Raw genomic sequence first — 24,247 nt, 5'->3', positions numbered from 1 at the left:
AAAATAGCGTATAAGAAATAATTGAATCTATTTTAAAAGTGATCAAAAAGTTCAAGAAAGCAAGCTTTTAAGTGGTTCAACTCAACTTGTCTGTCCGTGGGAACACCTAGGCTTTTTTAGATCGACTTTATTTGAGATCACAAAACGTACAAAAACGTCTACAAGGGATAAAGAAAATGTATTCTACGCAAATCTATTATACAGATCACACAAATACAAGGTCATCTATGTTTTTTTGGGGGGGTTTGTCTTTATTTTCGTTTTGACATGGTGGATCGCTTTTGTGGCACTGACGTCACGCTCGCTGGCTCGCTCGCTCGCTCCCTCCCTCCCTCCCCAGTCCAATCACGTGTGCGTGACGTCACTTGCCGACATGGCGGCGGACAGGAACAGAGGTACAATATTTGTTTTGACACGTCCGAATCCGGCGAACGAACAAACAGAACCAGAACCACGTTAACTCCACACAACCACGCTATTCACGTTGAGCGATTATTTCCATGAAAATGAGGCCCTCCGTATTCCGAAAGTCCCTTCGACGCTCGGAGGCTTGTGGTGACGACTTGGCTTGCCAGCAGCCAGATCATCTGACGAAGTCTTCGTCGTGCTTTCTAGCAACGAACGAATTGCGCTTCAAGTGCAACGTGGCCCTCCCTATCCGAGCTTATCTTGTGTGTGTCATACAATGAGGCGCTGTGTCATAGAAGGACTCGCGTGTTGGTTCTCGCAGGGCATGGCTCGGTGGAGGACATGCTGGACGCCGAGAACAAACGTCTGGCTGACAACTTGGCCACTAAAGTCTCCCGACTCAAATCTGTAAGTAAATCACGTGTCGCTTTGTTGCAACTTGGCTCGCCTCATTCTATTCAAGTCAGAGCTCGGCTCGGCTCGGCTGCTTGAGCACAAGATGACGCCCGCCGATAGATGGGTCACCTGAAATGAAAAATCTGGCCACTGAAGCTTTTGATTGATGCGCTCTATAAATTGTGACGTACGCCGCTCGCTTCAGCGTGTTGTCGTCCTGTTGCCCATCACGATGATTTGGAGACGCTGAGCCATTTGCTCTTTTCGAGCCCTACCGTAACAATCAAGTGCCAAAGCCGTTTAGTATTATAAAGATTCGAAATAGCTCAGTGTCATCCAGATGCAAATTTCGCTCTCGCTCACTGCCAACTCATCGAGCGGACGGACGCGTGTGGCACGTGTCAGCTCTAAGTGTGTCGAAACCTTTTGTGACAGCTGGCGTACGACATCGACAGAGAGGCCGAGGATCAAAACGACTACTTGGACGGCATGGTGAGTTGAAAGCGCGGCGGCGGCGGCGGCAGCAGGCACGCGTGTTGACGTCGTTCCCGCTCCCGCCAGGACTCCAACTTCCTGAGCACCACGAGTCTCCTGGGCGGCAGCGTCAAGCGCTTCTCCAACATGATGCGCTCGGGACGCGACAACCGCCGCGTCATGTGCTACGTTGCCATGGGCCTGGTGGTCTTCTTCTTCCTGCTCTACTACGCCGTCAGCCGGATGAGACGCTGAACAAACGCGCTGAGCCGGTCGGCGAGGCGAGGCGAGGCGTGGACGCGATCTGCAGGGGGCACCCTCTCGGATCCAAAACACCTCCGTTTCTTTCATTTTTTTTGTCCGTTAGGTTTACAAACGTGCTCTGTGGAAAGAAAGAAAGAAAACATATAATCATTTGGGTTGGAATGGGTGATTCAAGTTTCTTAATAATACTGCCGTCTAAAATACACTTTGTAAAATAGTACATAGTGATGTTACATGTAAATGCCCTTGCAATTGACATCAGACTTACTGCTACCTATTCTTCTATTTTAGCTCTATATACAGTGTTTATTTCTTGCCAGTTGACTTTTCAATTCCATTCCACTTTTGTGTTGATTTACATTGAATTGTTTTCAAATAGTTTTAAATACTGAATTGTTTATTTGAAATATACATCATTCTTGCATTAAACGGTTGTTGCTTTGAATAAGTCAACTGACCTGCCGTGAATGTATATACACGTATGTACCTCAAAATGAAGAAAAATGTATGGAATCACGGGAAAATAATTTATGAAAAAGTCCATTTCATATACAGTTTGTAAAATATCTACATTTACCGTATTGACATCATTTACAATCCATGAATCGCTATTTTGAAACCCGTAAATGTGACGTAGTCATTCGGGAAACGAGGCAGACTCTTCGGCTCTGCTCGGCTTTTTCCGGCGACTCATTGTTGAGGAGACATGTGGAAAAACAAACCGCGAGGAGGCGGTTTTTTTTCTCTCTCTCTCTCTGGCTACATTCTCATTGTTTCGAGGGAAAATCGCCACAATCGTCGTTTTCTTGTTTCTGCAAAAAGGGACTCGATTTGGCGTGCGTTGGGGACCGAGTGGCCTCTCGGCGTTCCCCGTGGCTCTTCGGTTCATTTCGGCTCTCGTCGTGTCTTTCGCCGGAGGGAGGAATGGACGAAGCGGAATCGGCGACGAAGGCGCTCGGACTTGACGAACCTCGCAGGCGGCCAGGCTCGGATACCGAGTCGGAGGCCGAAGTCTCTACGATGGCCGTGATGGCGGCGCCCGGAAACATCGACATGGGAGCCGAAGCGATGCCGAACCCCGACGACGCCGAGTCGGCGGCTTTCGCAGGCAAGTCGATCGGCGACCGACCGACTGACGGACGGACGGACGGACGGACGGACGGCGAGCTCCGAGCTAGCCAGCAGGCCGTGAGCGAGCGAGCGAGCGAGCGCACGCCCACCGACGAGTGGCGCTAAAAATCCAAAGTTAACTCGCTTCCTGGATTTCGACGCCCATGTTGCAAAACAATTCAACATTTCAAGCTAGAAATAACGACGGCGGTTTTTCCTTTTTTTTTTTTTTTTAACTTTTAGCTTACTCGTTGGCAGTGGATTAGTAAAGCATTTGCAATGAACCCGGGGCGAATTGTCGGTGGACCTTTTCCGTCTTTGAAATGGTTGCAAATGGTTTGGAGTTTGGAAGGAAGGAAGGAAGGCACTTTATTTGATCTCTACAGTTAGTTCATCGGCTTGAATGGTAGGTAAACAAATCCAATTCAGGGTCCCGCTCGGGTCATACCAAAGACTATAAAAATGGGACCCCTTGCCTCCCTGCTTGGCACTCAGCATTAAGGGTTGGAATTGGGGGGTTAGATCACCAAAAGATTCCCTGCTCCCCTCTCCCCCAGGGGATGGATCAAAATCACATGGGGATGGGTTCAATGCAGAGGACAAATTTCACCACACCCAGATGTGTGTGTGTGTGACGATGATCATTGGGACTTTGACTTTAACAACTTGTCATGTGCCCAAGTGAGCTGCGTCATTTGAACTTTGCTGCAATCGTCGCACGGTGACAGCAAGTTTGACTCTTTTCACATTTCGTCTGCATGTCTGTGGTTCACCGGCATGCTCACTTCACAGAACTGTATTCGTTCATTCTTTGTAGGAACGCTGTTGCGTGCGTGTAAGAAGTCCAGAGAAGGAATGAGCATAACATGGCGTCATTGCTAGCGATTCAATTCAGATTCAGCACAAACATACGCTGGGAGCACAAAAGTCTCTGACGATGAAATGTGTTGGCACAGAGGTGTCCACGGTGGCAGTGGAAGACGTTCAGGCTGCAGACGACGGCGTCTTCGCCACCCCGGTGGAGGCGGTGGAGAACCTTCCGGAACACGTCTTGGTACGGCGGCGGCAGAACACGTCTGCAGACGCGTGCGTCCACTACGTCACATATGTTTACGTGCTGTAGAGCGGAAGGAGCCCCCTGCAGCTGGCCGAGGGTCTGAGCGGCCAGAAGACCACGCTCATCGTGGTCCACACCGACTCTGCAGTGGCGCAGCAGGACGGACTCAAGTCCGTCGGCGCCGTCTCAACTGGTACGAGCGCACGCACAAAGTGACTTTTGGAGAACGGGTCTTTGACGTCGTGTGTGTGTGTCTTTGGTTTGACCGCTCAGGTTTGGTGACTCCGCCCACCCCGCCGACTCCTCTTCGGGACAAAGAGCCCGCCTCCAAGTACAACTGGGATCCGTCGGCGTACAACAACGAGCTGCCGGTGCGGTGCCGCAACAGCAGCGGCGTCCTCTACAAGAACCGCCTGGGCTCGGGTGAGCGCAGCGTTTGGTGTGCGGACGGAATGACATTTTCAAAGACCGCACTGTGGGAAGAGCACAACGCAACATTTTGTTCTTTTTGTGCGTTGAGGCGGCAAAGGTCGCTGCATTAAACACGACCAGCGCTGGCTGACGCCCACCGAGTTTGAGGGTCTGGCCGGTCGCGCCAGCAGCAAAGACTGGAAGAGGAGCATCCGCTACGGAGGGAGGCCTCTGCTCTGCCTCATACAGGTCGGTCGCTCGCTCGCTCGCTTGCTCGGCCGCCCGCCCGCCCGCCGTTGCGAGCGCTCCCGTGGAATCCTGCCGTGTGTCCGTCCAGGACCGCATCCTGAACCCTCACGCCGCCTCGTGTACGTGCGCGGCCTGCTGCGACGACATGGTCTCGGTGAGTCGCCGCCGGCGCCGCTCGCATCGGCCCGCTTTGCTCGGCGATATCGGAGCGCTGCCGTTTCAATCGGTTGACAACCTTGGCTCCGATAGCGAGATGATTCATTGTGATGCCGATGCCGCTGGCTGCTATCGCCATTGGGCCGGTTGTTGCCGTTGGCTCCTTTTTTTGCTCCGGTTGTGAGACCATTCAATGGATTCTTGCACCATTCTGAATCTTTGCGATACAAAGGATTCCACGTTGCTGCTATTTTTAATGATACATTTGTTGCCGTGTGTTTTGTGCTCTAAGAACGGAGACTCCCCGGAAGCCGAAACCATCACAATGGTAGTCTACGTTCATCTTTTTTTGGGGAATTGCAAAACGGTTTTGGGTGTACCGAACGTTGCGTCCGATGTCTTCAGAACGGTCCGGTGCGCCTCTTCGTCCCGTACAAGAGAAGGCGGAGGGACACGGACCCGCCGCCCGCCGTCAAAAAGGAAGTCCCCGCCGGCAGCAAAAGCATCACGCTGAGCCCGGGAACCACGTGTGAGTCACGTCACCGAGGTCCGAGTTGGTCACAGTCAGCTCAAAGAGGTTTTGTGATCCGCAGTCACTGTGTCGCCCATGGGTCAGATCACCCCTTCGGGCACGCTGACGTTTGAGCGCTCGCCCGGCAGCGACGCGGCCGCCGCCGCCGCCATCATCTCGGACGCGTCGGCGCAGAGCGAAGTTTACGCTGACACGGCAGGTAGTACGAGCAGACGGTACAGATTGAGAAGAGACGGACGGCGTCCGCAGCGGTTTTGCGCCTCAAACACGAAGCTCTCACGACGTCTCTCTCTCTCTCTCTGTCAGTGCTGACGGCCTTGCCGGCGTTGGCGCTGTCCCCCCAGGCCAAGATGGCGGTGGCGTCCCCCTCGGCCTCCCTGGTGGGCACCCTGGAGGTGGGGCCGGTGGCGGTGGGGCCGCCTCTCTTGAGCGTCGCCGGCCCCAAGAACGCCTGCTGGCACAGCCTGGAGGAGATGGCCAACACCCTCATGAGCAACGTGCAGCAGCTCAAAGCCTTGATAGAGCAGGCCAAGAGGGACAATAAAGGACACAAGGAGGTGAGGGAAGGAGGGATTCGGGCCATCATCCCACATCACAACATAGTACAACACTCACTTCAAAAAAAAAAAAAAAAACACCTCTGCCTGTGTGAGTCCAGTGTGTCGTCAGTCAGTCCTTCCAGAACCGGATAAGCTTCCAGACGCCGGACGAGTCGCAAGCCAAACGGAGCAGCGACATCACAGAAGTCATCATCAATGTAACTCTTCCACTCTGACAAAATGCGTTTCAACACAACGGGCAATTTGAAGGGCCAATCGGCAGCCCTCGAGCTTGCCTGCCTGCCTGCCGGCCTGCCGGTCAAATGTTGAACGAATTCAGTGATGGTATCTTTTTGGTTACCATATGTCGTTTTGTTCACGTTGCCAATAGTTGTTGTCGTGACAACAGATGTGCGAGAACTGCGGTCGCGCGGCCCTGAGCGAGTGCACGGGCTGCCGCAAAGTCAACTACTGCTCCGCCTTCTGCCAGAGGAAGGTGAGGAAACGCCATGCTAAAAAAGATTCGACTTGCTTCCAAAGAATTGCTTACCGTCCAATGTGAAATCAAAGAAATGAGGCCAATTTGGTGGCGTGGCGTGGCGTGGCGTGGCCCGGCCCGGCCCGCTCGTGTTCCTTCCACTTGCAGGACTGGCGAGATCATCAGAACATCTGCTGCCAATCGGGAGGGGGCGGGGCCATCCCAGAGGAGGAGCCAATGGCGTCCATCGGCATGGACAAAGTTAAGTGAGAAAAAGCAGGCAAGATGTTGAATGAAGGGAAGGCGGTTCATTTCTCACGTATTTCTCCGTGAGCTCTTTGTTTGGAAGGTTTAGCACTCGTCTTGCTTTCTTCATGAACACAGATTTTGTTTATACTCCGCATTTTGCCAGGGCTGTCAAAATTAGCTTTGAGGATTAAAAAAGGTGACGCAAAGCTAATTCATATAGAAATGGATTCATTGAAACCACTTTAATGAATTCATTATCACTCAACCTGTTTCATATTCATTTGATTGTTTGATAATGCATAAAAATAGTATGTCATGAAATGGATTGGTTATATTTTCATTTCTTTTCATTGTGATGATTGCTCTCCCACGTTTGTTTGTTTGTTTGTTTTTTGATGTAGCGAAATCTAAAAAAATGAAAACGCTGACACGTCAGCTTAGGTTGAATGCTTTTATTGTGAAAAGATTGACTTAGAAAACAGGTTCCTGTCTGTGGGCCACAATGGCTTTGGTTTTCAGCAGGTAACCTTGCAAACTTGGAAGTCCTTTTTGATTTTTTAATGAAGCTTTGGAATGGACCAATCAGTTTGCAAATCCGTTGAGAATTCAGCACTTCATTGAGTGCAGCGCAACGGAGTAGGCCTCTATTCTAAGATGGCCGACTAGTGGCTACGACGTCGTCGCCTTAAGCTTTTGGCCTTTCTTGTAGAAATCTGGGGCTAGAAGCCTCTTCGGAAAGAGAAACAGCGGCGCAGGAAGTTTTTGAAAAAGCGTCGGAACTCGGCGTTGAAGACGGTGTAGATGACGGGGTTGAGCGCGCTGTTGACGTAGCCCAGCCACGTGGCCACGCTCATGGCGGCGGGCGGGATGTCGCACGCCTGGCAGCGGGCGCGCACAATGTGCAGCACAAAGAACGGCGTCCAGCATAACAAGAACACGCCTGAGACGACAAGAAAGAAAGAAAGAAAGCAAGCAAGCGGCTCAGTTTCACACACGCTCGTCATGACGTTCCGCGTTCACGCTGGCCATCGCATCTGAGCAGCTTTTACGCGCTAATTGGCTTTCGGGATTAAGGCGCTGCGGGATGTGCCGCCGCCCGCGTGCTAAAGGGAAGCACTTCTAGCTATTAGCGCCGGGCTAGCCGCTATGAATAGGCCCCGGCGCCCCAACACGCAGCGGCGTAAAAACCACAGAGGCGTCCCAATTGTTGTCTCTTTTGAATGTTGTTCACCCGAATCTGGCCGTCGACGGAGCACTTTTGCTCGGTGCTTCGGCGCTTACCTACGACCACGGGCAACACCTTCATGGCCTTCCTCTCGCGCGTGTTGATCTTGGCTCTGCTTCTGCGCCGAGGCCGCGGGTCCAATTTCACGTCGGCCAAGTTGACGGCGGCGGGCGCCCGTCCCGAGGGAGCGGCGCCGTCGGCCGGCTCCCGTTGGATGATGGGCGGCAAAAGCGGCGGCAGGGGCTGGAGCGGGCCGGCGGCGTCGGCCTCCCTCAGCTTGCGGCAGGCTTGGATGCTCCTCCTCAGCCTGGCCTTGCGCGCCTCCTCCCAGCGCCGCAGGCCGCGGAACATGCCGCAGTAGAGCAGCAACATGATGGGACACGGGATGAAGAAGGAGCACACGGACGAGTAGAGCACGTAGTCGGCGTTCTCCAGCTTGCACTCGGTGGGGCGGCGGCCCGCCACCTGGTTGACCCCCAGCATGACGGGAGAGGCCACGGCCAAAGCCAGCAACCAAGTGGCCGACAGCAGGACGGCCTGCCGCAGGTCCACGTGCTTGCGGTTGTAGTTGAGCGGGATCAGCACGGCGATGAACCTGGACAGTCAAAAGCGCAGCGTTTGACACGCGTTGGAACACGCTCCCCGTTTACGAGACGATTCGCTCGGACGGACGGACGGACGGCAGCGGTTCCAATGAGCCACGTTGTTTTACGCAAGTCAAAGCAAACCCTCGTCACTTCAGCTCAAGCGGGAGACGTGGAAGGTGTGTGTGTGTGTGTGTGTGTACCTGTCGACGCTGATGGCGCACAGGTTGAAGATGGAGGCGGTGCACAGCATGACGTCCATGCTCATCAGGCCGTCGCACACGCTCGTGCTCAGCGTCCACACGCCGTCCTGGAACTGTGACACACGCACGCACGCACGCACCCATACGCAGTGAGTACGAAGCGCACACCCCACTCACATGAGGCAAAGAGCTTGCTACCATTGACGGGCATTTTTGTCATGCGCACGTGCCTGTTCTTTTCCTCCGTCTCATTTGAGTCATTACAACGGAGCTCAATGGGACAGGTCCTCTGCCTTTCAGAGGACCTTGCCCTCAAGATGAGCACCACTTTTTCATCACAACAGTGGCAGCCTTCAACACTCAATGGCCTGACACTGGATGGATGACAAGCAAGAAGGCTTTGACTTGAAACGTCCCCCAACAAAAGCGCTGGAGGGACGAAAGTCAACTCAAATTACGGTGAGCACGAGCTTCCGATTTGCCCGCAACTAATGACAACATGAAAATAGGCGTCTCAAATGAACTTTTGGTCCAAATCCAATTTGTTTGACCGCAAACGACAAGATGGGGAAATTGACATCTCAAATGAACTTTTGGTCCAAATTCAATTTGTTTGACCGCAAACGACAAGATGGGGAAATTGACTTGGACTTGCGGAAAGTGGAGTGCGACCTCAGAGTAGACGAAGAGGGGCAGCACGAGCACGGCCAGCAGCAGGTCGGCCACCGCCAGGCTGAAGATGAAGTAGTTTGTGGTGGTCTTGAGGGCTTTCTCGGTCAGCACGCTGACGCACACCAGCGCGTTGCCGCCCACGATCACCACGATGAGCAGCACGCCCAGCACCAGAGCCGCCACGTTGTGGCCCCGCAACGAAGGAGCGGCTGAGGGCGACGCCGAGGGAGCGGCGCTGGCCGTCATCTCCATCCTCTGCACCGCGGCGTCTCCTCTGCTGCGTCCCCCCGCCGGCTCTCTCGTGAAGGACGGCGCGGGAGGTGCCAAAGTCCCATGCCGTGCCCCGGGCCGGAGCACACGCCTTCTTATTTGATGACGAACCCAACTAAAAGTGTCCTCAAAGCTCCAGCGATCTTGCTCGAACGGAACATTGTGACGAAAACCCAAACAAAAGTGGAAGAAAGTCTCCAGCCACAATTAAGGGACCCCCGTCCTTCTCTGCGCTCCGCTCCGAGTCAGCCGCCCTGCAGGCAGGCAGGCAGGCAGGCGGGCGGGCAGGAGGCCACCGAGGGCAGCGAGGCCAAATAAGTCAATTATAGCCGCTTAGTTAGGAGAGCTGCGCTTCAGCGCTGTGCCCTTCTGCAGCCCTTCGGCGTGGACGCGCGCATGCGCGCAAGTTGAGGGAGCGCACGCGCCTGTGCGCGCGCCCAACACCAACCACCCACCTCATGTCAGTCACGTCGGTAGAATGAGCTTAGTTCAAACGTAGCTATTAGTTTGTAGACTGAATTGTGTACATACAAAAGACAACGTGGCCATTTCATGAGCAACCCATGGAGTCTGTAACACCTCTGACAGGTCATTGTGGAAGCCAATGTTTTGCTTAGCTGTCTTTTTTTTTCATCCAAAATGAATATTAGTGCCGCCTGGCGGACAATTTCTGGGGCAATTGATTGGAACAGGTGCGCCAGTTGACAGGAGGAAGGAAAAGAAATTTGTAAACGTGCCTGGATCGACTGAGATTCCATTTTCTGGACCTTCATTCGGCTCTGGCACAGCAGAGTGGGGCCGTTGGAAGGAAAAGCAAGACGTGGAAAAGTAAGTGCAGCTAAATCGTGGCAGCGCAGCGCAGCGTGTAATGGTCATCCATTCTGACTGGGAGTGGTTGCCAAATAACTATCGGTGTCTCCTACTCTCTTCTCTACGGCCATTCATCAACATGAAATCAGAGTCATTTTGTTTTGGCATAAAAGCGCATGGGGCAACACCGACTGTTTGACAGTTGTTTATTTTTCCACTCTACGTACGTATGTTATACATTTGGGGTTTTGAATGACATAGTCGTCAAATTCTTTGGACTTTATTGCAGCAGAGCACACCGCTTTTCATTTAAGGCAATCAGCGGCCGAGCATTCGCGTTCAGAAACATCCTCGCGTCTGTCCTTTGAAGGCACTGCGGCGTCATGGCAACCACGCCAAATCACCAAGCAGGAAGTGCGGCCTGAGCACTTCCAGGATGGGTCCGCGGGGGGCGCCGGCAAGGCAGTGGGCCTCGTCGGCCTTCAGGCCACGGGAGCGGAGTCCCGCCAGGATGGCGCCAAAGTGTTGGCGCCCGCCGTGCGCCGTCATCACCGAAACGCTGACGGGACTGTCCAGCACACCGAAACGCCCGCGCAGGGCGCCCAGCTGCGACCAGAAGCGCTAATGGAGGTAAATGAGTGAATGGAGATATTATTGGCTAATGAATCATTTCCGAGTATCATTTTAAAGAGACGACGACGACGACGACGTAGCACGTCGGTACCTGCGTCGCTGGTGTGAACGTGGCGACGACGTCGTCGCCGCACAACAAAACTCTGAGTTGCTCCGATGGGCTGGACCAAGTCTGATGGCCCAACAGCGCCGACAGAACGCCTGCGAGACGAGACCAACGGTCGCCACCCACCGCGTCATGAGCCTTAAAGTCACCCCAAAATGCTTTGTCATCACGAAAATATTCTTTTTGACTTCTCGTGCCATATATTTTATAATTGCGTTTTGAGTATGCCGTTAATGAATTGAAAACAGTACAACGGTCAAAGTTTCCCAAAATGCGCTTTGTGTGTTTTGAGTGCGGCGGCGGGACAACGCACCTCTCTGCGAGGCCAGCGCCACTTCCTCGGGCTCCGTGGACAGGAAGAGCTGGGCTTGATTTTCCAGTAAACATTCCACAAAGTCCTCCTGGCCCGAAAAGCAGAAGCGGCTCACTTCCAGACCTGCGACGCGTCCGACAACAATCATCGTGATCAGCAAGGTCAACGATGCCGACTATGGCTTCCGCAGCAATTCCAACCGTAATGTTTGGTGCTGCTGACTATGCGAGCGCTCTGCCGCCGCCGCCGTTCGTCGGTGGTGACGAGAAGCACGTCAAAAAGCAACGACTCGTCAGGATTCGCTGCCACGAGTTGCCGATTCACGCTCTTGAGCGCCTAAAAACATTTGTTTTGAATGGACAAACATTGACTCCATCTTTTTCTTTGGCAGCCTGTAAACTTTGAACTCCTGCGGTTGTTTGTTCCTGTACGTACCTGCAGCAGCGCGAAAGCTGCGCCCGCAGCGTACACGTCGCCGTCATCTGCGTCCTCCAACACGGCCGAGCACGAGATAGCCACCACCAGCGCTTTGTCAGCATCTTTCTGCAAACAACATATTGATGAGATTCAAAAAGAAAGCATAGCCACCTCGGCTCAAATGGGTTGGATCCTTCGTCAATTGGAGCGTTTGCTTCCAACCTAATCTGAAAGCAATGCCTACGTTCTGCTTTGGGCTGCATGTCCCTCCCTCCCTCAGCACATCCCTCCCTCCCTCAGCACATCCCTCCCTCCCTCCCTCCCTCCCTCAGCACATCCATAAACATCCTCTTCTCCCCCTGCCTGGTGGCTCCATCCTCAGCATCCTATGTTCCCCAAATTCCTCCTCAGCACATGTCCCTGCCATCTCAATGTCCCTCACTTCTTTAACTTTGTCTCCAAAGCGTCCCACCTGAGATGTCCCTCTGATATCTTTTTCGTCACCCCCAAATTGTTTTATTGCTCATTTATCAATGCAACACGATGACTACAATTAACGGCGACTTATTGCATAAATGCATGCCTGATAACTTGTATAATGTGTAGCATTTTTCCCCAGACCTAGTTGTCCAGTCATCCAAAAGTGGTTTTGTTTGTCCGTTTCTTACCTGCATCACGTCAACGTTCGCGATGGTGGAGACCATCTCCGCCTCCCCACTGACTGACTGGCAGGCAGGCAGGTTAAAAAAAATTACAATTTAAAAAAATGTCACCCGCTTACTTTTGATAACACCAACTTGGCCATAAAATAAGAAAACAGTCGGAAAAAGTTGCTCCACAACCAAGAAAGTTGACTTCCGCTTTTTCTTGCCACCTCGTCGTCTTTCCTCTTGTGATTGGTGCATGACAGGCACATAGGGATTCATTACCGCCACCTATTGGCTAACAATTAAAACACATGCAGTATTTAATAATAATCTCGATTTGATTTTCAAATGCATTGCTAATCAATTATCATTGCACGGGAAAAAAGAAAAAGAAAATAAATGCGAGTTCTTTGGGAGCGTTGCATGGTGACGTCACCCAAGAACGGAGCCACGCCTACGAGATGGTGTGATGGTTGACGACTGACGGACGACCTCAACTTGTCAAACAGGAGTTTTTCTTTTCGACGCGGAACTTTTTCCCCTACGGATTGACCGCCTCGGACAAAGGAATTGCCGATTCGAGAACGTGCTGGTCGGCTCGGAGCCTCGTCTGAACACTGCTGCTGAGCTTTCAAACAAGTTTGCTTTGCCGAGACAACTTGTTCGCTTTTGTGCTGCAACATTCTTCAGTTCAGGTGTGTCCAATCTCAGCAAGCTCCAACCTGATTGGCTGGCTGGCTGGCTGGCTGGCACCTTCAGCGGTCATAAACAAAGGCATGTTTTGAGTGACACTGTCCGGGAGAGAAAAGTCAGGTACGTTGAAAATTGAAAAAAAGTTCAGCGGGAGGGAATGTTGCAAATTCCGGGAGAATTTTGTTATGCATTTTGACAACTACTGCGTATGCCACATCAGCTGCAAATTGTGTAATGCTGTGACAGCACACACTTTGGTGGCCACATCCCGTAAAGCCATCAAGCAGCGCGTTCGATATCCAACCCTTCCTCAAACAGAGGCTAACAAGTCTAGATAGTAGAGGTTCAGCTGTCACAACTCATGATGTATGCAGATAGAAGAGGATCAATTAAAGAACCTTGTGGAGCAAACCTGACATTTAGCTCCACGACTATGACTTTTTATGCAAGTTCAATATTTTTTCCTGTCCTCTGCCGCACTCCACGTCAGCGGTGTCCTGGTAGACAGCAAGCGGGGGCGGCGGCAGCGGGCTGGCCGGGCCGGGCCGGGCTGGGGTGTGTTCCATAAGGCTCAACCATGCGGAGGCGTCTGGACCGGATCCGGAATTGGAGCCACAGGCGGGATGATTTGATGGACCAGTCAGAGTCGCCCAACACGTCGGACGTGGAATGCAGCGAGGAGGTGCCGAATGGAATACAGAAGTCACGCAGTCATGCTAACGTCAATGGAAGGGTCAATGGAAGTCGCAGGAGTGTCAAGCCTGTGGCACCAAATCAAATGTCTTTATGTTGTTATCCAACCAAAAAAACTTACTACATCTCCAAACTGGTTTTTAAATCCACTTTTGAAATGAGAAAATATGGACATATTCAAAGTAGTATTTCTCTCTAATTAGTTGAATAATGCTTTGAGTGATTTTTCTTATCCAATCCCTACAAATGTTGACACTTTTTATTATTTCTGTTTCAGAAAATCATGAAAAAGAATGCTGTTTATTAAAAATATACATATATACGTACATATATCCAAAAATAACAAAAGGTTCTGGGGTGTAGACCTGTGCTTTTGCATCATTTTTAATCGTCATTTTGTTCTGTTGTTTGACTTGACATTTTCCTTTCTTTGCACAGGTTGTTTCTGGATCACTTTCTACATCTCAAGATGAATCCAAAACGGATCTGAATGAGGTGAAAGGACACCTGGAGATCACCTTGTTGGAGAAACATTTCCTACGTGAGTTGCGTATTTCATTTTGTTTGGTGTTTTCGCTTCGGTAAGTGATCACGTCCGTCACCTTCCAGAGGAGGAGCTGAGGAAACTCCGAGAAGAAGAAACCGGCGTGGAAGCGCTGCAACAAGAGCTGGAGCGAGAACGCTGCAGGAACATGGAACTTGAAGAAAAGCTCAATGATGTCATCAATGTCAGGTCAGGTCAGGTCATGGCTTCATGTTGCTTCACCAAGTTATTTTCCAGGGCTGAATTTTTCTTTGCCCGCCCATCGCTGACAGACTCGATGAGCCGTCGTCATCTATCACTCCGAAAGCCCCGCCCCCTCACGACATCACCACACCGGGAAAAGAGGACACCTACAGCCGCTTCCAAAGATTGCTTTTCAACCATTTGGGTGTAGACTTTAATGACTTCCACGTGCAGCCGCAGGAGGAGGCGCCCGAGCCGGACGAGCCGCTCAGTGCCAGGAGGTGCGTCGTGGTCGTCGTCGTTGTCGTCGTCGTGGTCGTCGTGGTCGTCGTGGTCGTCGTGGTCGTCGTGGTCGTCGTGGTCGTCGTGGTCGTCGCCGCCGCCGCCGTCCTCACGACTTCTTCACCTTTCGTATTCACATTGCTTCTAACTGTCACTTTTACTCCTCCGCAGGCTGACGGAAAACATGAGGCGGGCCAGTGAGTCACTTTTCCTTTTGATGCAAACTTTGCGCTTAGTGTTGCAACAACTCAAGTGAGAGCGGCTTGCCAAAGAATCGGACAATGGTAGTGTGAAGAAGGCCAGCTGCAAAGGTTGACCACTGAAGGCAAGAAAAGTGTACAAAAAGTCCATTTGAGGCCCCACTTTGGTCAAACGTCACGGATCAAAACGTTCCTAGCGGTCAATGAGAGAGCCATACTGAAATGCGTAGTATAAATCCAAAATGATCCATTTCCTGCTTGAAAACTTGTTGAGAATATGTTTGTGTTGTGCAGAGAGAGGACTGAGGCCCATCACCAGCTTCATGCGGGACCTCACGGCCTTGTCCAGCTGGCATTCCGTTTACACCACGGCCATCGCCTTCATTGTGAGGGTCAATGCTAACTGGATGCTAACTGTCCAAAGTTTGCAGTTGCTCAATCATTAATGTTGCTATGCATTGGAAAGCAGTTTCTCGAAGCTGTTAACTGGATGCGAAATGCTAAGCGAATGCTAACTAAATAAACACTTACAATTCCACTCTAGCTGTGAAATATGTCATGCTAGTTGCCATTTAGTAGCTTCCGGAGGCTAGACGCTAACTGGACGCTGTCTGAATTAGTACCCAACATTTGCTGCTAAATGACTGATCCTCGCTTAGAGGCTAACTGCGAGGAACTAGAGAATCTCTTCTAGTAATTGAATGCTAACTGCCAAGTGCTTGACATAAGAATGACGCTGTTGGCTAGAGGCTATACGCTAACTGCCAAATGCTAATGTAAAGTCATGTGTGTGTGTGTGACAGATCTACATGTACGCTACATGGCGGGGCTGGACCATCTCCATGTTTCTCTTCCTGGCTGTCCTGCGGCTCTCTTTGAACTACCTCATTGCCAGGTGAACCCCGCCCACCTCAATGGCATTGAAACCGCATGATGTCATGACGGTATTGCCTTCATGAGCTAACTCCGCTCTCTCAGGGGCTGGAGGATCCAGTGGAGCATCGTTCCGGAAGTCTCGGAACCTGTGGTAAGAATGGGGGGGGGGAGGCTGAGGCTGACAAGATGATTGACAGGTGTGAATATGTTGACAGGAGCCTCCCAGAGAAGACTTGACCGTGTCGGAGAAGTTCCAGCTGGTTCTGCACGTGGCCCAGAGAGCTCAGGTGAGCCGACTTAGGCGATGCTGCCGCTGCTGTTTTGGCGTTTGACATTTGGTTTTGATCTCCTCCCGGACAGAATATCTTTGGCAAGATGGCCGACATTCTGGAGAAGATAAAGAAGTAAGTTTTCCATCGAGGAGGGCCATTCTTCCGGCTGTGACTGGAGTTGAATGAGCCTTTGTGTGTAGTCTCTTCATGTGGGTGGAGCCTGAGTTGACCAAAAAGCTGTATGTGGCTCTCTGGGTGTCCTTCATCGCCTCGTGCCTGCTGCCTTACAAGCTGCTTGGATTCATCATTGGTAGCATAGCATAGCGCTCCACACACCCAACACACCCAGCACAACACACACACACACACACACACACACCCCACCGGACCGCAACAATGGCTCTCGTGCTTGTTGCCCTCAGGTGTTTTCGTGGGCGTCAAGTTCTTCATCATCAACTTCATCTTCAAGAGTTGCCCCAAACTGCGTGAGCGCTACGACACGGCGCACATCGTGTGGAGCCGCCTGCCCACCGACGTCCAGATGCTGGAGCGAGCCGCCCGTGCGTCCGGCAGACGGGTCGGTGCCGCTTCCGCTTCTGCCGGTCCGTTTTCTTGAATTTGATGTCGTGACGCTCGCCTTGTTCAGGTTCCCGCCGGTGGCGACGATGGCGGCGGAGCCAGTCGCTCCTACAGCACCAAGCGAGGAGCTTTCCACGAGGTCTTCAAGCTCCCCGAGAGTGAGCGCCCCCTAGCAGGTGAAGTGGAAAAAACGCGCCCTCGCCGCATGGCAGGCCGGCGTGTGGGCTAATGGTGGCGGCTGTGGTGCAGTGTGCGAGAGCGGTTGGCGCTGCTGCCTCATCAACCGCGACAAGAAGACGCCGGCAGACTACATCCGCAACGGCGTCCTCTTTGTCACTGACAAGTAAGGTGGCCCGCCGGCATTTCAAGCTGACAAAGGTCAAGCCTTGTAGCGCACTTGTGGTCTGAGAGCTTCTTTTTTTTTTTTTTTCTTTCTTTGCCCCCCCCCCCCCCCGCCCTCATCAGCTACTTGTGCTTTGAATGTACCCGCTCGTCTTCATCCAAGAGGGACAAAGTCATCAAACTGGTGGACATCATGGACATCCAGAAGGTGCTGGCTTGACGTTTTCTCTTCTCAGGAGAGAAGTTCTTGATTTGGTCTTTTTTTCCCAATGCACCTTCCGGCAGTACAAAGTGTTGTCCATGTTGCCGGGCTTCGGGATGGGCATCTCCATAGCGACGCCGTCCACTCAGAAGGTGAGGAAAGCAAAGTTGCGTTGCATATCATTTCAATGCTACTGTACAATCCAAAAAGCTTGAAATTTCCTTTGGCTCAGCCCATGGTGTTTGGGGCCATGAGCAATCGGGACGAAGTCTTCGACGTCATCTCAGCCCGGCGCAAGCTCGCCGTGGAGACGGCCGCCGGCGCGCAGGTGTAGGGACGCTTCTTCTTCTTTTTTCTTTCTCTGCGCTGCCAAGTGACACGCTTGGCGTCGGTCGGCAAAGCGAGAAGGCATCGAGATGCCTTGCTTTATATTTGGTGAAATGAGATGTCTATTTCGATTTTGACGCTGGATCTTTTCAATTTTGGGCACGTTTTTTTACATTTGTTGAAATGAGATGTCTATTTCGATTTTGACACTGGATCTTTTCAATTTTGGGCATGTTTTTTTACATTTATTGAAATGAGATGTCTATTTGACACTGGATCTTTGAATCTCTTGGGCTGGCCGGCTGGCTCCTCTTTTTTATTTTGTGGTGCTGTATTTGGTAGCCGCTTGGTCAACTGGACTTGGAATTTGTCACATTGGCCAGTTACGCACGCGCCTTGATCCAAGGAAAAGAAAAAATGTTGTTTGCCATGAGCGCTATCTGCTCCAATTCAGCCGCGAGCTTCTCGTTCGGCTCGCTGGCCGTTTGCGGAGTTGCTTCTGACGCTTGTTCAACATCAAGGCTCGCCCGCCATGAGCTTGTTGGAGCGACTTCCAGCCTCAAATGGATGAAAAGCAAGCCATTTTAAGGGAACCAAATGACATGCACCATGTTTATTTTCAATCTGTTGCAGCTCATATTAAATTCCGCCCCAAATCAGTGGTGTGATATTTATACACGAGTTTGAATGATTCGCTACTGGGGCGGTTGATTTCGACCAAAAATCAACTGGCAGGTAGGTAGGTAGGTAGGTAGGTAAAGAAGCTGAGAAAAGATTTTCCAGGTCTCAAATACAGATGTGGCCAAATGTGAAGGTTCCTTCTGGAATGATTTGCATGTCAGTTTGTACACCTGGTGTTTAGTTTGCCTAATTTGTCAATAACCATCATTCCCAACAAGTCAGGCCTTGGATAATTACGAAGCCACTTCTATTGACATGAACTACAGTCTACAGAAATGTGATCTTTGCCTATCTAACAATGATTGTTGGTAGCCTCCCTCACGTGACGCAGCAAAACAAACAAGAACTTGATTACGCTGTGCATTTTTGAACCCTATCATTCCACCTGGCAGCTCTTAAAAGGAGTCGACTGATTGCACTTTCAGGCGTGGTTCGTTCATTTGTTCTCCTACTGATAAATCATCAGCTTTTATTGCCCTCCTCAAAGATCGACGTTCAGAACGTCGTCACCTTCCGAGCCCTCCTCCGGATCCTCCATCTTCACTCCCAGTCCGCTGTCCAAGTCGGTGTCGGCGAAGCCCACCTTTGGGGCTTTGGCGGGGCCGTTGTCGTCCTCGCTGTCGTCTTCCCTGCTGTCGGGGATGATGACCACTTCCTCCTTGGCGTCGGGGTCGATGTCCTCCTTGAACCAAACGGCCTTGTAGCCTTCCTCCTGGCGCCGTTCTTTGGTTAGAATGGGCTTCACCTCCCTCTCCTTGTCCGAGCTGGTCTGGCTGACGTTGTCGTCGCCCAGGAGGGTGCCCAGCGCTCTCACGCCGGACTCGATGGCCGAGTTGTTTGCCGCCGCCGCCGCCGGCCCCTCTTCCGACGCCGTGACGTACGGAGCGCCGAAGCCCGCGCCGCCGCCGCCGCCGTCGCTGTCGTCATCGTGCTGGAAAGCCTCGTTGGTGTACTGGACGCCCTGCTTCTCACCCCCGAAGCCTTGGCCCAGCTGGAGAGACAAAACCATATCAATCTGTCAAAACCCTCTTTCCCGCTGCCCATCGAAGCTGGCTTGGCCTCGTCTTGAGTCTTTTTGCCGTTCTACGTAAGAACCGGTTGAGGTGGGATGGATGGTGCCTAAAGGCGGGACCAGGGAGCCAAGGCGAGCGTCTGCACTTTGGAAATTGCACAAAGACATGACAATGTGCTTTGGTTGAAAGCTACCAACCTGAAAGCCTCCAAGGTCAAAGTCCAATTGGCAATTTCTCAGCTTCAGAGATCATGGCTACTAACTATCAAGGACAACACGGCTTCTTTGGGAAAGCAAAGCGAAAGCCAGGGTGTCGAGATGGACACCCAGGATTCCGAGCGCAAAATCCCCAAAGGGCACACAGAGCAGCAAAGGCCCGCAACCTTTGTCAGGTTCTGTGTGAAAGGGACTGACAGAGAATGAAAGGGTTCCTGGCTTCAGAGGCCCTTTCTGAGGACCCCAAAAGCACACCCGGTCGCTCCCACTCGGCTTGTATCTAGTGAAAGCGATCGACACAAATCGTAGGACAGACTTTGGAGCCAGCGGTAACACTCCCACACCGAACCCAAGGGAGGGAGGAGCACACTCACGGAGCTCCTGAAGACGCTGGCTTCGTGGATCTTCCTCCAGTCGGCTTTTCCCTTCTGGAGGCGACAGACGAGGACTCCGATGATGACCACGCAGGCGAAGAGAAGAACGCCCAGAGTCGCCCCCAGCGCCGCCATGTCCCCTGGCTCAAAGCCACTCGGCGGGATAGGCACCTTCTCTGGAAGAAATCAACGTCGATACATTAGTTTTGGAGCAGGCAGCCAGGCAACCAGGCAGCCAGGCAACCAGGCAGCCAATGACAGCTTGTCACGCAATAGTCGTGAAAACTGGTGAGTTTTCACCAGCCAAACTCACCCCTCATGGGTCACGCCCACCAGACATGACTAGGGAGGGTAAAATGTTGAACTGAAGAAGAAGCCTTTCGGGTTCAAGTTTAGAAATGGGGGTGGAAGCCGCAGTGCATAGCGAAAACTCACGTCGGAGCTCAGATTCAACCCTCGGAACGGAAGCAAACGTGCTAGCGCCTTACTGAACCCGTCTGTCCATCCATTTTTGGGAGGAAAGATTGATCCAGTTCATGGAGCTGACTTATGGCAAAAGGCAGGCAAACTGGACTCGTTGCCGGTTCATTACAGGGCAGGCATAGCCAGACTAGCATTCACAAACCAGATGGCCCCTAACGAGACAAAATCCATCACCACCTGTGTTGGGCTCCACAGGGCTGGTGGCCCCGTCGGTGCTCAGTGGCGTCACCGACGATTCTGTTGCCACCGTAGCACTTTGGCTCGTGCCTGTCGAGGGAGTACCGGGATCGGTGGTGGACTCCATCGTTTCAGTGGTTTTGCCTCCAGTGGAAGTACCAGAGTCGGTGGTGGACTCGCTGGGGTTGGTGGTGGACTCTGCTTGAGCTGTGGTTGGGGGGGTGGTCACCGTGTCAGTAGTGCTGCTCAAAGGCAAAGCAGTAGTGGTGAGACCTGAGAGGAGAGCACAGGTGGACCGTCATCGCCCTTCCAGAGTCACCATTCAAACAGTCTTGGTTGGTAAGAAGAAGATTCCTATTTGGGTCTTCTTTGGGTCTTCTTCTTTTTGACAAAGTCTCATCTGCTACGGACTGATGATCCCGAGGCACCCCTGCGGCTAGAATGTCTACCCCTTAGTCTCTGATTGATGCTCTGGATTGTCCAGGGTGTTGCCCAGCGTCAGCTGGCTTGGATTTCAGAATTGAGATTGCAGGCAAGATGAACGATGATGTTTTCAGGCCAAATTTAAATGTAACGACAGTTGGTGTTCAAGACTTTTGAAGAAGACAAACAAATACGCCTGGTCCTAAATAGGTCTGGCTCCAGCCAAGCGGTGTGACCCGAGTCCTTCACCGCCGGTGCTTTGACATTTCTTTTCTCCTTACCTGATTTCACCTGCACCGAGAGCGACGCTATTGAATTCTCCCCGTTGGACGCGTCCTCCGCTTCCACCTGCAGGGTGAGTAAGGTGAGAAGTTGACTTCAACGACCAACTTAGCTTGGGTTGGGTCAACTCACCTGCAGAGATAAGGTATCCTCCGGGCGGTCTTTGGTCATGAACAAGTAGCCGTTAATGATGGAGAAGTCGTCGCTTCCGATGACGCGATAGACGATGTGAGGGTTTATTCCCTGGCGAGGCAGGAACGAGAAGGTCAAGTCAAATCAGCAGATGCGGACTCGGAATGGAATCCAGGTGGCGGCTTTACCCCCACGCTGGCGTAATCCTCGTCCAAGGCGACGATTTGAAGCGGCTCGTCCTTGTTGGTCGGGTCTGTCGCCATGGCGCCCGCTGAAGAGATCACGCCCTGGTACTCGGCCCTCTGGAGTTTTGGTTTGTGGAGGCTCTTCACCTGAACACTGAGCGTGAGGCTGGTGGTGGCAAACTGAGAACTGCTCGGTGTCTGGGCGGCCTGCCAGAGAAGAACAAACCTCAGGAGGTCAAATCGGGTTCTTTAGCGTTATTGATTGAACATGTAGTACGAAAAAATGTCTTGCCAACAGCTCGTGTGTGTGTGGGTGTGTGTCTGTGTTAGTCTTCACCAGAACTGTCAGACTGATGGTCCCCAACACGTCGATGGCCCTCAGCATTGTGACGTCGCCGGTGTTTGGGTTGATGTCAAACAGTCCGTCCTCGTTTCCTGGTACAGACAACAGCGATTGAGTTCTTGCCCGTTTTAGGGGCAGGGTGTGGCTTACCGCTCAGGAAGGAGTAAACCATGGCCTCGTTGATCCCGGCGTCGCCGTCAATAGCGTGAAGCGGACCCGGCTTCAGTGTCAAGGGTTCGGCCTGGTGCAGGGATGGGACATAAAAGCGCTTCAAGTTGTGGGAAGATGCAAGTCGTAGCTTAGCGTGAAAAGGACGGAAGGCTCGTCAGTCACCTGCATTTGGTTGAGGTCCACGCTGCCGGTGTAGCCGGTGTTATGGCAGATGATGACGCCGGCCACCACGTGTTTGTTGCAGGGCTGGAACCAGGGCGGTCTGTTGTCCACGTCCACCACGTTGACTTGAATGGTGGCCGTGGCGGTGAAGGAGACCTCGGCACCCGAACCCGACAGCGGCGTGTCCTTGGAGAAACAAGAGAAATGACAATCCGGAAGAGGAGAAAAGCATCACGTGACGCGTTATCACCTGAGCTTGCAAGACCATCTGAACAGTTTGGACTTTGTCGTAGTCCAGGATGTTCTGGATAACCAGTTGCGGGTTTTCGGGAGACGCCAGTCTAAAGTAATCCTGAAGAAATGCACAATACACCGAGTTCATGCTGGGAATGGAGCTCATGGGCCAAAGGAGGAACGTACGGATGGTGATGTCAGCGTATAGTAAAGCGTCGTGCCCTCGTCGGCGTCCTTGGCTGGAAATTGGCCCACGGCCGTCCCCACGGCGAGCAACTGAGATGCCCAGTGACGCCGATGGTTAGTTTGCAAACGGGAGCGCCCGGCCGCTCCGCTCGAAGCGCTTGCTTACCTCCTCCGTTGGGATCTGGTACGTCTTCATGTCGAACTCTGGCGGGTTGTCGTTCACATTGAGCACTCTGACCACCATGACCAGCTCGTACTGGGAAAGCAAACCGTGAGTGAACATTTCCGAGAGGGCGGCTGGCCTTTTCAACTCCGCTTTGTTAGCGCTTTGAGTTTCGCTTCGAAGCAGTCCAGGCTAGTAAAGAACCTGCAGGTTGAACGCTCACCTGTTGCGCCGGGGGCCTTCTGCACGTCACCATGACCACGTAACGTTTTACCGTCTGCAAGCAAAGGCAAAAAGTTGAGCCCATGCCCCGAGCGCTTGCTTATTTGCCGGCCCACCTCATAGTCCAGAACGGCGTTGGCCAGCAGCCTGTTCCCCTCCAGAATGAAGGGCACGTCGGCGGCGTTCTTCAGCGAGGGCACCACCCCGTCGAGCACAGCGATGGTCTCCACTTGGTGCCCCACCGTGTTGTTCTCCTGCACGTTGACCGTTTCGGGAGCGCTACAAACTGGAAACGCCGCACCAATCAACCGTCTGCCGTTTCAATCGATCAGAACAAAGTGACTCGAGCATGATGTGACGGACGAGACAAAGTGTCAGAAAGCCCAATTCATGAAAAATCCCTAACGTTGTAGCTTTGAATCATTTGAGCATGATTTATGGTTTGTAAAAAAAAAAAAAATCCCAACAATTTCACCCTTTCTTCTTGATGATTCTTTTTTCGGGTTAGATTTGATTGCAATCAATTTGTGTTATGACAAAGCGAGGAGCTTTCTTCTTTTTTTTTTAGGCTCCGGATGATAATGGCTTAATTGAGCGATGTAGCAATCCATAGGACAATTACTCACGCTCCTGGGCCTGTGTGATGGTCAAAGAGGTGAGCAAAAGCACCGAAAAGAAGAAGTTCTTGCTGGCCTCCATGTCAGCTGCTTCCGTCTTCTTGCGCCGTCCGTCTGCTTATCGGCCGCGATTTACGAGCCGCTTGGACTTTTGCCCGCCATAAACATTTTTGTTTGCGCAGTCGGATGAGAGTTTGTCACATCCGCAAGTTTGTTTGTTTGTTTTTCTGATTCGGTTGCCTGTCACAAAGATCAAATATATTTGTTTATTCTCAGAATTTTAAGTCAAGCCAGTGGTGGCCTTCTCTGCTGGCCTAAAAATATCGGAATCGCAGACTGATGTTAATGATATTTTGTCCGTGAATTCGTATTCATGTAATGATTTAATAGTAGTACCCCATCGCTTCGCTGCTTCATAACTTTAATGTAGTGCTGAGTGTGAGACCCCTTTCTTATTTGAACTAACTTTTCACTTTATGTGATAGTCACCTACAGTCAGCACATAAATAGTTGAGCTGAGTGACATAGAAGTTATCATGTAGCCCCCAAAAAGCCCCACTGTGGCGCAATCCTTGGTATTGTTTTTAAAATCCCTGTTTTTTCTGCATTTTGAGTGACTTACTGAATATATATATAATTGATATGCCTGAACGTTGCATGTCTCTGTGGCGCAATCGGTTAGCGCGTTCGGCTGTTAACCGAAAGGTTGGTGGTTCGAGCCCACCCAGGGACGGATGCCTTTTTTTTTTGGTTGTTTTTTGAAGTATAGAATAAAGTCCTCACTGGTG

General features: G+C 51.9%; 6 protein-coding genes and 1 non-coding gene across 9 annotated transcripts; 4 read left to right on the top strand and 3 right to left on the bottom strand.

The window, feature by feature from the left end:
• Positions 1-282: 282 nt before the first annotated feature.
• On the top strand, positions 283-1,995 carry bet1l (Bet1 golgi vesicular membrane trafficking protein-like). Its single transcript, XM_049723204.2, has 4 exons — positions 283-395; positions 731-816; positions 1,240-1,296; positions 1,366-1,995. The coding sequence occupies exons 1-4, from the start codon at positions 374-376 to the stop codon at positions 1,531-1,533; spliced, it is 333 nt and encodes a 110-aa protein (XP_049579161.2). The 5' UTR covers positions 283-373; the 3' UTR covers positions 1,534-1,995.
• Positions 1,996-2,211: 216 nt separating this feature from the next.
• deaf1 (DEAF1 transcription factor) lies at positions 2,212-6,644 on the top strand. 2 transcript variants are annotated; one of them, XM_049722400.2, is made up of 13 exons: positions 2,216-2,650; positions 3,609-3,706; positions 3,776-3,902; positions 3,983-4,132; positions 4,230-4,369; positions 4,458-4,523; positions 4,818-4,853; positions 4,931-5,054; positions 5,119-5,256; positions 5,364-5,614; positions 5,716-5,814; positions 6,006-6,092; positions 6,243-6,644. In XM_049722400.2, the coding sequence occupies exons 1-13, from the start codon at positions 2,467-2,469 to the stop codon at positions 6,342-6,344; spliced, it is 1,602 nt and encodes a 533-aa protein (XP_049578357.2). In that variant the 5' UTR covers positions 2,216-2,466; the 3' UTR covers positions 6,345-6,644. The 2 variants fall into 2 exon arrangements, with proteins under 2 accessions (XP_049578358.2, XP_049578357.2); XM_049722401.2 differs by lacking the exon at positions 6,243-6,644 and having other exon boundaries at positions 2,212-2,650; positions 5,988-6,092.
• Positions 6,645-6,760: 116 nt separating this feature from the next.
• LOC125970305 (D(4) dopamine receptor-like) lies at positions 6,761-10,147 on the bottom strand. Its single transcript, XM_049722477.2, has 4 exons — positions 9,008-10,147; positions 8,336-8,448; positions 7,605-8,143; positions 6,761-7,263 (listed from the first exon to the last, which is right to left on the bottom strand). Exons 1-4 carry the CDS (start codon positions 9,257-9,259, stop codon positions 7,043-7,045), a joined length of 1,125 nt encoding a protein of 374 aa, XP_049578434.1. The 5' UTR covers positions 9,260-10,147; the 3' UTR covers positions 6,761-7,042.
• Positions 10,148-10,276: 129 nt separating this feature from the next.
• Positions 10,277-12,374, bottom strand: LOC125970313 (cytosolic 5'-nucleotidase 1A). The gene is made up of 6 exons (XM_049722487.1): positions 12,225-12,374; positions 11,575-11,682; positions 11,340-11,475; positions 11,140-11,262; positions 10,812-10,921; positions 10,277-10,708 (listed from the first exon to the last, which is right to left on the bottom strand). Exons 1-6 carry the CDS (start codon positions 12,258-12,260, stop codon positions 10,469-10,471), a joined length of 753 nt encoding a protein of 250 aa, XP_049578444.1. The 5' UTR covers positions 12,261-12,374; the 3' UTR covers positions 10,277-10,468.
• Positions 12,375-12,861: 487 nt separating this feature from the next.
• On the top strand, positions 12,862-18,055 carry LOC125970284 (GRAM domain-containing protein 4). Its single transcript, XM_049722429.1, has 18 exons — positions 12,862-13,016; positions 13,387-13,578; positions 14,028-14,130; positions 14,199-14,322; positions 14,406-14,597; positions 14,770-14,795; positions 15,093-15,184; positions 15,602-15,693; positions 15,777-15,825; positions 15,890-15,961; positions 16,035-16,078; positions 16,147-16,256; positions 16,369-16,523; positions 16,593-16,701; positions 16,775-16,868; positions 16,991-17,075; positions 17,153-17,221; positions 17,302-18,055. Exons 2-18 carry the CDS (start codon positions 13,474-13,476, stop codon positions 17,401-17,403), a joined length of 1,623 nt encoding a protein of 540 aa, XP_049578386.1. The 5' UTR covers positions 12,862-13,016; positions 13,387-13,473; the 3' UTR covers positions 17,404-18,055.
• On the bottom strand, positions 17,995-24,125 carry cdhr5b (cadherin-related family member 5b). 2 transcript variants are annotated; one of them, XM_049722386.2, is made up of 15 exons: positions 23,469-24,125; positions 22,959-23,128; positions 22,844-22,897; positions 22,624-22,713; positions 22,458-22,547; positions 22,288-22,389; positions 22,038-22,223; positions 21,855-21,945; positions 21,699-21,796; positions 21,365-21,568; positions 21,177-21,287; positions 21,044-21,110; positions 20,340-20,612; positions 19,680-19,855; positions 17,995-19,068 (listed from the first exon to the last, which is right to left on the bottom strand). In XM_049722386.2, exons 1-15 carry the CDS (start codon positions 23,539-23,541, stop codon positions 18,559-18,561), a joined length of 2,295 nt encoding a protein of 764 aa, XP_049578343.1. In that variant the 5' UTR covers positions 23,542-24,125; the 3' UTR covers positions 17,995-18,558. The 2 variants fall into 2 exon arrangements, with proteins under 2 accessions (XP_049578343.1, XP_049578344.1); XM_049722387.2 differs by lacking the exon at positions 20,340-20,612 and having other exon boundaries at positions 23,469-24,123.
• Positions 24,119-24,192, top strand: trnan-guu (transfer RNA asparagine (anticodon GUU)). The gene has a single exon. It is a non-coding gene; the product is annotated as a tRNA-Asn (tRNA).
• Positions 24,193-24,247: the final 55 nt, after the last annotated feature.

This window comes from Syngnathus scovelli, chromosome 6 (assembly GCF_024217435.2).
Source record: "Syngnathus scovelli strain Florida chromosome 6, RoL_Ssco_1.2, whole genome shotgun sequence".
Lineage (NCBI taxonomy): Eukaryota > Metazoa > Chordata > Actinopteri > Syngnathiformes > Syngnathidae > Syngnathus > Syngnathus scovelli.
Note: the sequence above shows the minus strand (reverse complement) of the source record. Positions and strands in the feature narration are given on the sequence as shown.